We start from the raw sequence: 11,798 nt of genomic DNA on the forward strand, positions 1-11,798 counted from the left end.
AATTACATGTCACGCAATGGGAAGTTTTGGTGAATAAATATCTATTTCGTTCGAATTTTCTTCTGGTAGCCTTCGAGCATGTGCTCTGAGCGATTAGAAGACATTTCATCAGTCTTTTTCGCCTTTTTACCAGGATTTACAAGAATGGTGTAAAATAACTTCGTATACAGAGAACAAGAAATTCCCTGATTATAATTAGCCGTATTTACTTAATTCTCGGAGGTTATTACTGGAATTTTAATTCAATGAATGTATCGTGAATGACTCTTTTGTTATTGCGGTGTTTGACGAATGGAAAATTAATTTTAATGCAGGGACATTCGAGGCCCTCGAGTCAGGGAGACGCCAGATTAAGCTGAATTGCCGATATGGATCAATGCTTTGTGCGTTTGTTGTTTCGCTCGAAGGAGAAAGAGTTTGTAGCCGCCTTACGCCTTTGATTACAAACCAGAAGAAGGAAAAAAACGTGTTGAAGATCGAATTTCTAGCAGTAAACCTATCTGCGTTTGTCTGTCGCCAGGACCCAAATGTCCTCTACGTGTGAAATTTTCCAAGTGTCGAAAAATGGAACAAACCTTTAGATCTCAGTGAGTTGGATTAAGCTGATTTTGGAATGAAAATAACGCTTAAATAGCTTCTAATGAAAATTGAAAAAAGCCTGTTTAATTTAAATCAAAGACTGATTTTCTGCAAGGTTCAATCTCTGAAAAATCGCGCCATTTCAGAGAAAGAACCTATTAAAAGGACCAGGGTTGCGTGATTCCGACTGATGCGAAACAAAAGGAGCATTTCCGGCTATTTTTCTGTTATCAGCAGCATTTTATCATCGGGAATTTTGGAGCCTGTATGTCTTCCCGATATGTCGGAAGCGTGTAACAGATTGAAGCTTTCAAGAGTCTCTAAAGTAAGATTTCACCAAAAATAAGCGCTATAACATTCCAGATTAAGAAAGGAATCCTTTAGTTGGAGAGAGCACACTTGTAACCAACTGCGCACGAACGAAATTCGAGGCGCCCTTTCGCATGACAAAATCCAAGTGGAAAAATAATTACGTTAAGATGTGTGAATGGTCTGCACCAGGCAGGTATTAAAATGTAGAAAAACAGGCCCGGAATAGCAGAAAGACACAGCTAGGCGTCGGATTTCAAGAAAAATAGTTTTGTGTAATGTAAACATTTCTGGCAATCTTCATTGTGGATACAAGCCAGTAATTACTGTCAACTGCGTACCTTCAGACTCACTGTCGAAGAAACTTTGCCCGTGAGGCCAAGTTTAGCCTCAAATCTTAAAGGTGTGCTGTATGTTGTTCAAGTGAGCGCGGCTTAATCACGATTTCCGCCTCACTGTAGACTGTTTGGATCGATCTGATAACGGCGGCTCGTGACGAGTTGTTTAATTACCCGAGTTGAGGGAAATTTTACCTTTGACAGCGGAGGCGCCGATTGCAGCAAATGATAAATTTAAGCATTCCTCTTAATGCTTATAACCACAGCCTGCAAGGAAACACTCAATCCTTATTGACGAGGGGTTCGTTTGTAAAGCTTGAAGAGGTGGTGTTTGTCCCAACTGTGAGGACTAAATCGTATCTTCAGAAGATTTAATCAACTAACAAGCAGGCGACTGTACTAGACGATGGCGGACGAATTTCATATTTCATCGAATGACTCTTTTCTTGAAGAAGTGCCCGCCGAGAGTTACTCGGATAGTCTTCCAGTTCATGCGATTCTTCAGCTAGTCATCTTCACAATTATCTTTATGGTTGGGTTCTTCGGGAATTCCATCGTGATATACGGAGTTCTTCAACAAGGATCATCCAAGACAACAAGCAGTTGTTTTATTGCGAACTTGGCCCTGAGCGACCTGGCTGTCTTGGTTCTAAGTTTACCTGTCGGACTTCTACAAGAACTTGCTTCTTGGCCGTTCGGCGAACTTGCCTGTAAGATATTCTTTCCTTTCGGCGATGTGTTTTTGACCGTTTCAATCATGACATTGACAGCAATCGCTTTGGATCGCTACCGTGCGATAGTTACGCCGTTTAAAGCGCGTTTCACGAAGGCTCAAGCGAAACTCTGCATTATGTTCATTTGGATCATCAGCTATCTTGTTGTAGGAATTCCGACATCTATCATTCTTAAACTCGTCACAACAGACGGTAATGTAAAAGTGTGTTTTCCTTACTGGAAGAGCAATATGGAACGAACAATTCACAAAGTGCTAACGGCGTGTCTGGCTACATTTCCTCTGTTTCTTATCGGGTACTGTTATATCAGAGTTGTTTTGGCGTTGTGGAAAGTCAGAATAATACATGATAACCGCAATACGGCTAAGAACTCCATCACAGTCATGCGACTCGAGCAGAAGCGAAAACTCGTTAAAATGTTAATTGTTATCGTGGTGGCCTTTAGCTTGTGTTTACTGCCGTACGTAACATTTGCGCTCGTTTTGGAATTTACGGGAATGGAGCGAACACCCTATGTGAATGTTGGCTTGGTAACATGTCTTTCGCTTCTTTATGCAAATAGTGCCATAAATCCATTAATTTTATGTACAATGAGTAAAGATTATAGGGTTGGACTGAGGCCCTGCGGATGTTAAGGCTCTACTCTTTCGCCAGGATTAATTAACAGTGACTTTGCAAATAACATTTCAGAGAAATACCATTTTGCACTACTCTTTTAGGAGACTTCACTACGTTTGTAGTCTAGATGATGTTATGTAGTCATTCAGTACATATCACAAAGTGTTGTATGTTATTCCTTCACATTCTATAGGATTGCGCAAAAAAATATTACAAGTAGTAGATCTTGAAGGTTCTCAAGTTTTTTATTTCGATTGATGTACATATTGTTTGAGTTAGAGTAATGGTTACAGTTTTGAATAAAACGCTGACGGTAAATTTATGAAAATGATATTTTTAGCGATGTGTAATGAGTCCTAAAACTTTTACCTATGATATTTTAAGAATAAACTGCTGCCTGCAATTAACAGTTGCTCTATTTAGCGGTACAATGAATGTTGAAGAATGATCCTCAGATAGTGAAACTTTAAATGCAATCGTCTCTGGAAAGAATTATTTGTCCTTGTTTTCACCTTGGTCTTTTAAAGTTCTCTCAGTGTATGAAATATTAGAATGTTAATCTAATTATGTTTTTTTTATTTCCAAACCAATTTGCGCTTTTAAATATTACAAACTCATTCATCGATTCCCGTTGATTCCACTTTATTCCTTCTTGATGGGACGAGATGTCACCAAAGTTTCGTTTGAGCCATGGAATTGAAATATTCTTCAAATATTCTTCAAATATTCTTCATGGCCAAGGTAAAATAATCATTAAGAAATCCTATTCAAATTTCATTGTTCAACCTTAAGCGCGTGACTTTAAGTTTCTTTTTATCTATCCTAGTGAAACCGCTGTCAGTGGATGTCAGACCGTTTAGCCCGATACGCTTCTACCCTTACAAACCATCTCCACCGATCATTCTAACAATTCTTGCTTCATTTTGCATGTTTTACCCTAATTATCAAGCAGCCTTGTGTTTTTCTGCGCCGGTGCACCAATTTTGTGAAGCTTTTAATACAAATTTTTTTACAGTTAAAAAACCTTATTAAAATATATCTTGAGACATCTAATTAGCGCTGCGTGTTAATTAAATTTTGGCTGTCGAGTTTGCCACGCGATACATTTTTGGGATGATAACTCGCCCCTTATGACCCGCTTAACTTGGTCAATATTTTCCAACTGGTGCAAGCTATGATAGATTGCATTTTTTTTGGAATTAAAATTTTTCTGCTCGGGAGATGTCGCAAACTAAAAATACTAACTGAAAATACCTGTCACTGGATTTCTTTTGAATAGAGATACGGTGAATCTCATATTAAGAGTTATTAATGCTGGGACTACTTTGTATAGCTTAATAAACAATTTAACTCGCCACTGAGTAAAGTAATCATTTTATTCGTGACTTCCCCCTATAAACTTGGTCTAGACTGGTATTTAACGGTTAAAAAATGCCGCAATTCATAAGCTTCGTCGTGTTCGACGAGTCCTTGCAGACTACCTGATTAGACACGATTAAAACTGGTCGAAAGTGTTGCAATTAAAGCCAGTTCTTGTGGACATCCTTCCACAAATATTAATTTCCTTCTACGGATCACGATCGTCCATGATCCCGCTCTACGGCACTAATCATTGCACACGGTTTCCCGTAGTGGTTTTTAACTAAACTACACGATTTAGAACCACTCCAGTACAGCATATGATAAATAGTGCCACATTAGCATAGTACTCATACATGCCGATCAATGAGTCACTTTCAATTTAATTGTCACGTTGTCTTCATCCAATTAGTACCGATGTTATTTATGAAATGCGGGCATGTTTCGATCCTCAGCGAGAATGCAGCTTTCGGCTAAATCATCACACAAAAAAGAGAAAATAAACCGGCTTTCATGGAAAAACGGGGTCCTTCCCAAAACAAACGTTGACACCTGAATAAATACTTTATATTCCTCACGAATCGGTTGTACGTAAAGATTTTGCTTTGAAAAGAAAAATTCATAAGGATTGGATATGAATCAAAGCATTAGAAATCCAAGGAACATTCCGATAAATAATTTTCTTTCCGGATATCCTTTAGACGCAAGAAAATAAAATTATTAAAAACTAGATCATTGATAATGCAATTCAAGACTTTTTATTGGCTTAGCCATTATGGTATATCTGCCAATATACCATAATCTACAAATATGGCAAGCGTACCTGTCAGCTTAAAATTAAAAGGGAGCTAAAAATTTGATAAAATTTAATAAAATTTAATAATTTAATTTAACGTTTTTAACAAAACAATTATATCATAGTATATTATAGAGCTCGTCAACAGCTTGATTACAGAAATAATTTAAATTATTTCTGTCAGTGGCAGTTGATGTGAAATCTAGTAGACAAGGGTTTTACCAAAATAGCAGACATTAATTTGAAATTAACTGGAGCAAATGTTTTATTTCAAAATAAGTTTCAACGGTTCATCAAAGCGAGACTGCAATCAGAAAGTAATGAAAGTGTGCCAAAAGTTATGGAATTTTAAGATTGCTCAAGAATAGGTTGAAACCTAAAGCTTAGGTTATTGTGGGGTGTAATTAGAATGATGAAGAACAAACATTAGTATTTAAGCCACATAAACAAATTTAATCATTAATCTTTGTTTCCTCACTGATCATTTTATTATATCTTCCTGTGCAAAAATCAACAGTGACCTTTCACGCAAGCGAGGAAAGTAGAAACACGAAGCGTTGTTTACCCATGAAAACTCCCTCCAAAAAGAATTTCTCTTGACGACTGTTCCAACAAATTTTTTTCGTTAAAATAGACTTGAAGGAGATTTTCCTTGAGGATCATAATGACAAGTGCACTCACTTACTCACTTCTAGTTTACTTCGTTCGTATATGTAACCGATTAACAATAACAAACACAATCCTTTATTTTGATTTTTTTTGTTTGTTTTTTGTGTTTTTTGGTTTTTTGGGTTTTTTGGGTTTTTTTTTTTTTTTTTTTTTTGCCCTCTCTACATTTCACAAATGAAAAAAAAAATTGAAATGAATCAATTGAAAACAAATTGATCATGGAATGAGCGTCGGCAAATGCAGAGAGTCGGGCTAAGAGACAGAAAAATGCCGGAAAAATGACCAAAAAGTTTGAGAAGAAATACGCCTCACACTAAATCACAAGCGTACAAGTACGCGCAAACAAACAGGGCGTAAGTTTAACATTAGCCAAGCAAAAGAACAAACATCTCGTTTAACAGGTTGGGTGGGACATAGCATGCTTCTTTCATGACAGAGTATTTTGTTGGTGCAAAATCTTTTTTCTTTTCATTGTGCATCAAGATGTTTATTGGCAATAGGCATTTGTCGGATGGTACGAGTTTCCCTGACGAACACATCACAAGCTTACACGTCTTTGTGGACGAATGATCAAATAAATTGACTCAATGTAATAATGTAACAGTTCTCTTAGTACTTGATATTTGCCTCTCGACATCATACACTGACGCAACATATACTACCTTTACCGAACGATCCATTCAGTGACCTTGCATTGAGCCACTGTTAAATTAAAGGTAAAACTATACCCACCATTGCACCGAAACTGTTTAAATTTTTTATAAGTTGGACTCTGAAAGGAATCGAAACTAAAATATCTTGTATAACTTAAGGCATAAGTATGTGCTAAACTGATCAGCATATTGACCGGATTTCGAATTTCAAGTTTTTATTTTTTTTTTGGCATATTTTCTTTTATGTTTTCTTTTGTAGTACGCGCTTTGTGTGATCGAAATGATTCTCCGATAATGCCGTAGAATGAAGTTATAAACTTGAAATGAAATTTTAGTGAATATAATTTTTTCTTCATTTAACGATCTAACATACAAACAGCGGACAGTTTGCTCATTCCCCTTGATTCATGTTAGACTATTAAATACGATGTTTGAATTGATTTATGTGTTTCAAGTGACTTTTGTCTCCTGGACTTAATTGAGACTAGAAATTTGAACAAAACAAATTTTATTGTTACCAATCATTCCTCGAGACTTTCGCAGAAAATGATTTTAGTTTTCTAGATCATAATTAAGAGCAATTACCACTTTTGGCTGAATTTCAACAAAGGAATGTTTTATAAAGATAAGCCTTACCACACACAACGATTTTCCAACCCGCAAAGCCTTAAGGGAATACGCAACTTTTCGTGATCAGTTTATCAGTGGTGTAAGCGGGTTAGTGGAAATTAGTCAGGCATTTGCATGGCCCTGGATTAAAGACGTTCAAGAAATTTGTGATGACCGGCCTGTAAAACCGACCTTTACGAAAACTATTTAAAAGTTTAACACCAGACTGTCTCAATTATGGTGGTGTTTTTGTCGTTGATGATGTTGTTTTGTCAATGTCCAAATAGTTAAACATTCTTCAACATACATTAATTTATGGTGACGATGACCATGAAATAGCTTGTATCAAGGTGTAACCGGCGCGGAAAACTATTCATCTAATAGGTAAATGCTTTAAAGAATGGGAGAAAGCGTAAAACTCTTAAGATGATGGAAAAAAAATTCAAAGTCAAGTCTGAGCCCGGGTTAACATGAACCACATGTTTATTTGAATTTCATTGTGGATTTGTTGCGTTTCTTTAATGTAGACCAAAGGCTTCTAATTAAAAAATGTATTTTTTGAACTTATTTGCAATTTTTTCAAAGAGCATGATTTTAAAAAAAGGGGTTTAATTTGGAAAAAAGAGCATAATTTTAGCATAATTAATTTCACCAAAAAAAAGCAATTTTACTGGGATAATATGCTACTTTTACTAGCATAATCTATAAAGGTCTACTTGCTGGGTTCATATTTTTTAACCTTTTCTTTTTTTCTCCCTAATACCCGTGTCGTCCAATCTGGAACTGCGGTGTCAGATTGAAGGACTCACGTTTCCTTGCTTGTTCATAATAACTACCATTGTAATCACTAAAATAATTATTATCATTATGAGGTTCCCTTTCGCCTGTCCCGATTGTGCCAGTAAAATGCTGGAAAGTTGCTCACTGGAATGCCAAAAAATTCCCAAAAGTTTGCTAAAATTCAAAAAAGTTGCTGACTAAATTTCAAAAGTTGTTTCCTAAACTCCCTGATATTTTTTTATTATAAAAGTTAATAAAAGCTTTATTTTTTTGTTATTCGCAATAATTGCTAACATCGGTCAAGAAAAACTGCTTTAAATTAGCTTAAGAGTTGCTCGAAAATATGGGCGAAATTGAAGGATACTTAAGTCTAACGGAACAAAACGCATGATTCATTTGACGTCTTGCCGAACGTCATTTTAGCTGGCTAGTTATCCATTGGCAAGTGAAAAGTTCCGTGTTAGGTTTTTTATTAATGAAATCGTTGACTTTTATCGTGCTTGATGTCTTCTTTAAACCTATTTCAGACGCCACTCAGTGATGATTCACAGTGAACTACAAATCCTACTACTTGAACTAAAACTTAAAACATCGAATAACGTTACCCAGTGCTTGGGAGTAGAGATGAACAATGATCGAATTGTAGCATCAAAAATGATCCGATAATTATCAAAATATGCGAATTATGCTAGCATCGCTACTTGGCAGAAATTATGCCAGTTTGCTCAAATTATACCAAAAATTATGCTAGCATAATCTATAAAGGCCTACTAGCAAGAGAGGTTGGAAAAAGCGAGTTTGGAGTAATGGTGTGGCCCCCTCAGTGGATCTAACACAAAAAAACTCTTCTCCTTTGAACCAATAAGATATTAAGAAAGGTGGAAGAACACTGAATGATGGGGACGGATCGTTTGAAACGTAGGCAACCTTAACCAACTGCTTTACCGATCTGCCAAGTGCTTTACCGATCTGCTTTACCGATCGTGATATTCTTTAGCTGTCTGATATTCGCCAAGGGCATAGTAGACACTTCCGAAGTTCCTGTAACTTGCTCCTTCTCCTAGTTGAGCGTGTTGTTGACCGGCTCCCTTAGCAATAACTCCAGACCTAACGATGTTCACCCTGTGCAGTAATAAACATAATAGTGATAATAACATTGTTTTTCTGACTAACTGAAGACAAACATAAAAGACGTAGGCAATACCCAAAATAAACAGGGTTGATTAAGGATTTAGGGAATTAGTGGATTGGGAGTGGAAAAAAATGTGAATTTCTGGCCAGAGACAAGCAAGACTTGCATTGACCTAGTAGTTTTTAGGAACTTTTAAACCTGCCTCTGCTTTACCGATCTCGGGCGAAACAGCAGCAAGTAAATTTACTTATTTCTTTCGGACGTCCCAAGGCGGAGTTCTAAGTAATCTTTCTATCCTAGCTGGAAGGGAATTGGAAGTCGACAGGAATAAGGTTGAGCTCGATACATTCTTATCCAGAAGTGCGACAGATTAGAATCGTTTCCGGTAGCGTTTATCACGAAACTACCAAGGAATCTACTCAGTTTCATATTTCCTAGACTGGGCGACCCCACATGAGGGTTATGGTCAGTGTCTGTTTTGTCATCCGTTCGAACACATTTCAGACTTTTTTTAGAAAAAAATACATGAAAATGGCATATTTTTTATACGTGATAAATATATATCTAACATAAGCAACGAAAGATAATCGCGGCTAGGCACCTAACTAAGGTAGTTGTGGAATAAAGCCTGAAAGAATTTTAATTCTTTTATGATAACAAGGCTTGAAGCTTGAGAGGGAATTTAATCCCTGACGGTGTTGCGAGATACTGTTGCGGTGTTATTTTGCGACTAGGTTTGGCTGGGCTGTGTTTGCATTGGGTTGTGGAGTCTTAAAAACGAAACGGAAAGGTTATTCATGAGCTAAATTGTCGAATGTCAGCAATCTGAAATCTTTCCATAACACGACTCTAGCACACCAAATAACATTTATTTGACTGTACCACGTTGAAGTTTGCCGAAGAGGTTAATGGTTGTAAAATCGCGCCGATTTGAAATCAAAGGAACAAAATTAAGGTTTTAAGAAGACAACATTTCCTCTAGAAATTCATTCAAACTCTTTTGTTGTGTCCAGATGAGAAAGACAGTCGATACTAGCAAGATCCTTCATTTCTTCCTAAAACATAACTTTGGTCTTTCAAGTTCATAATTATGACGGAAATTAAAGAAGAAATAATGACCTCCTCAGAACTCGTCGCCAGGCGCTATTTAAGTGACACATGATAAGCTGCGACAGAAAAGACGATGCTCTGAGAGTCATTGGAAAGAAAACGAGCTGATAGAGATCCATTCCTCATTTCTCTCCCGCATCTATTTTGCTTAGACCGTAACTTCGAAGAATTGATACGAAATTCTCCCAAGTGGTCACCATTCTACTTAGTTTATTGTAAATTGGTCAAGATCATGAGAATTTTGCAATAATTCTTAAAATATGACAACTCCAATCTGACCTATTTTCGTCCCACATCATAGTTAAAAGGAAAAGTTTTACGTTAATTGCTTCCAAAAGTTGCTAGCAAGTGACAGTAAAACACTAGAGATCTGATAACATTAACTCATCACAATACTAGATCCCCTCATCTAAAGCTCTGACCAGGGTAAGTTTTGTTTTTTAGTAGGTAGATATATTTATTTTCGAACAGTGGAGAAACTTAGAGGCTTCCTGAGTATCAAAGATAGGTGCTATTCTTCTTTAGAAAACTACTTTGGTCGTTCTAAAGACTGTACGTAAAATTGGATGTGGTCAGACGAAACACCAAAAACAATATACTAAACTAATATCGATGTCCTTCGAAACGGTTCTCTAAAACACTCTGCTAGAGAACTATAACTACATGCAATGACTACTAATTGCTGACAAGATTATTCGACGAAGAGTGTCACCAGGTCGCATACAGTTATGCGACAACAACAAAAGTTATTACGTAATTGTCCTGTGTCAAACACTTTCCACTCAGTTCTTGTAATCAAAGTCTTTTCAACAGGATGAATCATAAAAGTAGAATGAGCACGAATCTCTTCGTGAGAAATTTGGCTGCCTCACTGGATTCTAAGAGTAAGGGTAGAGCGGGAAAGGGAGATCAATTTCTTTTGAATGATTTGAGGATGAGAGAGAAGATAATAAGCTTGTCGTGTCCTCTCTCTGCCTCCTTTTGCTCTAAATTATACACGGTGCTTCGCTGCACAATCATAAGCGTATAACATCCTGACTCCGGCTGTAGGCTAGAGCGAGAAAGCATGTTATCATTATGGATGACTAATTGCGCTGCATGTCTTCATTGTGTGGCATGTTTTAGTGGGGCGTCAGTGGTCCAGTGGTTAAGTGCGCTGGACTCTGGGTCGAAGGGCCCGGGTTCAAGTCCTACCAGGGACATGTCGCTGTATCCTTAAGCAAGATGCTTTACCCACTTTGCTTCGTCTCTCGGATAAGACGTAAAGCCGGAGGTCCCGTCTCTTAAGGGTAATGGGTAAGAGACGTTAATTTCCCACGCACGAGATTACTGTGTGCTGGATGTCCTCCCCTGGGGTGGGTTGGGTGGGAAAACAGCAGGTCCACATCAGCTTAATAGTTGCCAATAAATTCAACCTGCTTAAACAAATAAATCAAATAAAAAAAATAAAAAAAATGTTTAACCGCCAAAACTGAGCTGAGTCAAAAGCCTGGTGAAATAAACCACAAATGTCAAATGAGCATCAGGGTGGAAGTTGAAAGAAATACCTTATAACATATGTGCAGTTTTTAGGACCGCGCCTAATTCATCGCGTCACAATAAGCTTTTTATCTAGATAAAACTAAACTCTTACCCTAGATAAAACAACAGCAGGAAATCAGTAATCAACCGCTGTTTGGCAGGGGAGCCTGGCCTAAAGAAGAATGATCCTCAGAGAGAAGCGGAAATCGAGTGAATAAATCTTCTTGAACTCTTGAATCTGGATTTGCATGATAACGATAAAGATATGAAAAGTCAGGTCACGGCTACAGAAAATACTTTACTGTTAAACATGTTGAAGATAAGATCAATTAAAAAAAAAGAAACATGAAAAAATTATTTCAATATCTCTGCATAGCACAGAAATGAGTTTGAACGTATTATTTCCAGTGACTGACGCAGTCAACAACGAATGTCAAGGGATCAAAACTCGCTGCAAGAAAAGGAACTCCAAATCAAAGCTGTAACCATTTATTTTTCTTTTGCAAGACTTTAAAGTTATGTCCATGGCCATGATAGCTTGGATGAATATGGCTGACACTCAAAAGTCGGCTTTATAAAGTTAGTAGGAGA

General features: G+C 37.1%; 1 protein-coding gene across 1 annotated transcript; it reads left to right on the top strand.

The window, feature by feature from the left end:
• The first annotated feature begins 86 nt into the window (after window positions 1–86).
• LOC111336891 (neuromedin-K receptor) lies at window positions 87–2,989 on the top strand. Its single transcript, XM_022943061.2, has one exon. The coding sequence runs from the start codon at window positions 1,633–1,635 to the stop codon at window positions 2,593–2,595; it is 963 nt and encodes a 320-aa protein (XP_022798796.2). The 5' UTR covers window positions 87–1,632; the 3' UTR covers window positions 2,596–2,989.
• The last annotated feature ends 8,809 nt before the right edge of the window (window positions 2,990–11,798 follow it).

This window comes from Stylophora pistillata, chromosome 11, assembly GCF_964205215.1.
Source record: "Stylophora pistillata chromosome 11, jaStyPist1.2, whole genome shotgun sequence".
Classification (NCBI taxonomy): domain Eukaryota; kingdom Metazoa; phylum Cnidaria; class Anthozoa; order Scleractinia; family Pocilloporidae; genus Stylophora; species Stylophora pistillata.

Coding starts and splice junctions, on each gene's coding strand:
- LOC111336891 (XM_022943061.2), top strand. CDS start 1,633: ATGGCGGACGAATTTCATATTTCATCGAATGACTCTTTTCTTGAAGAA.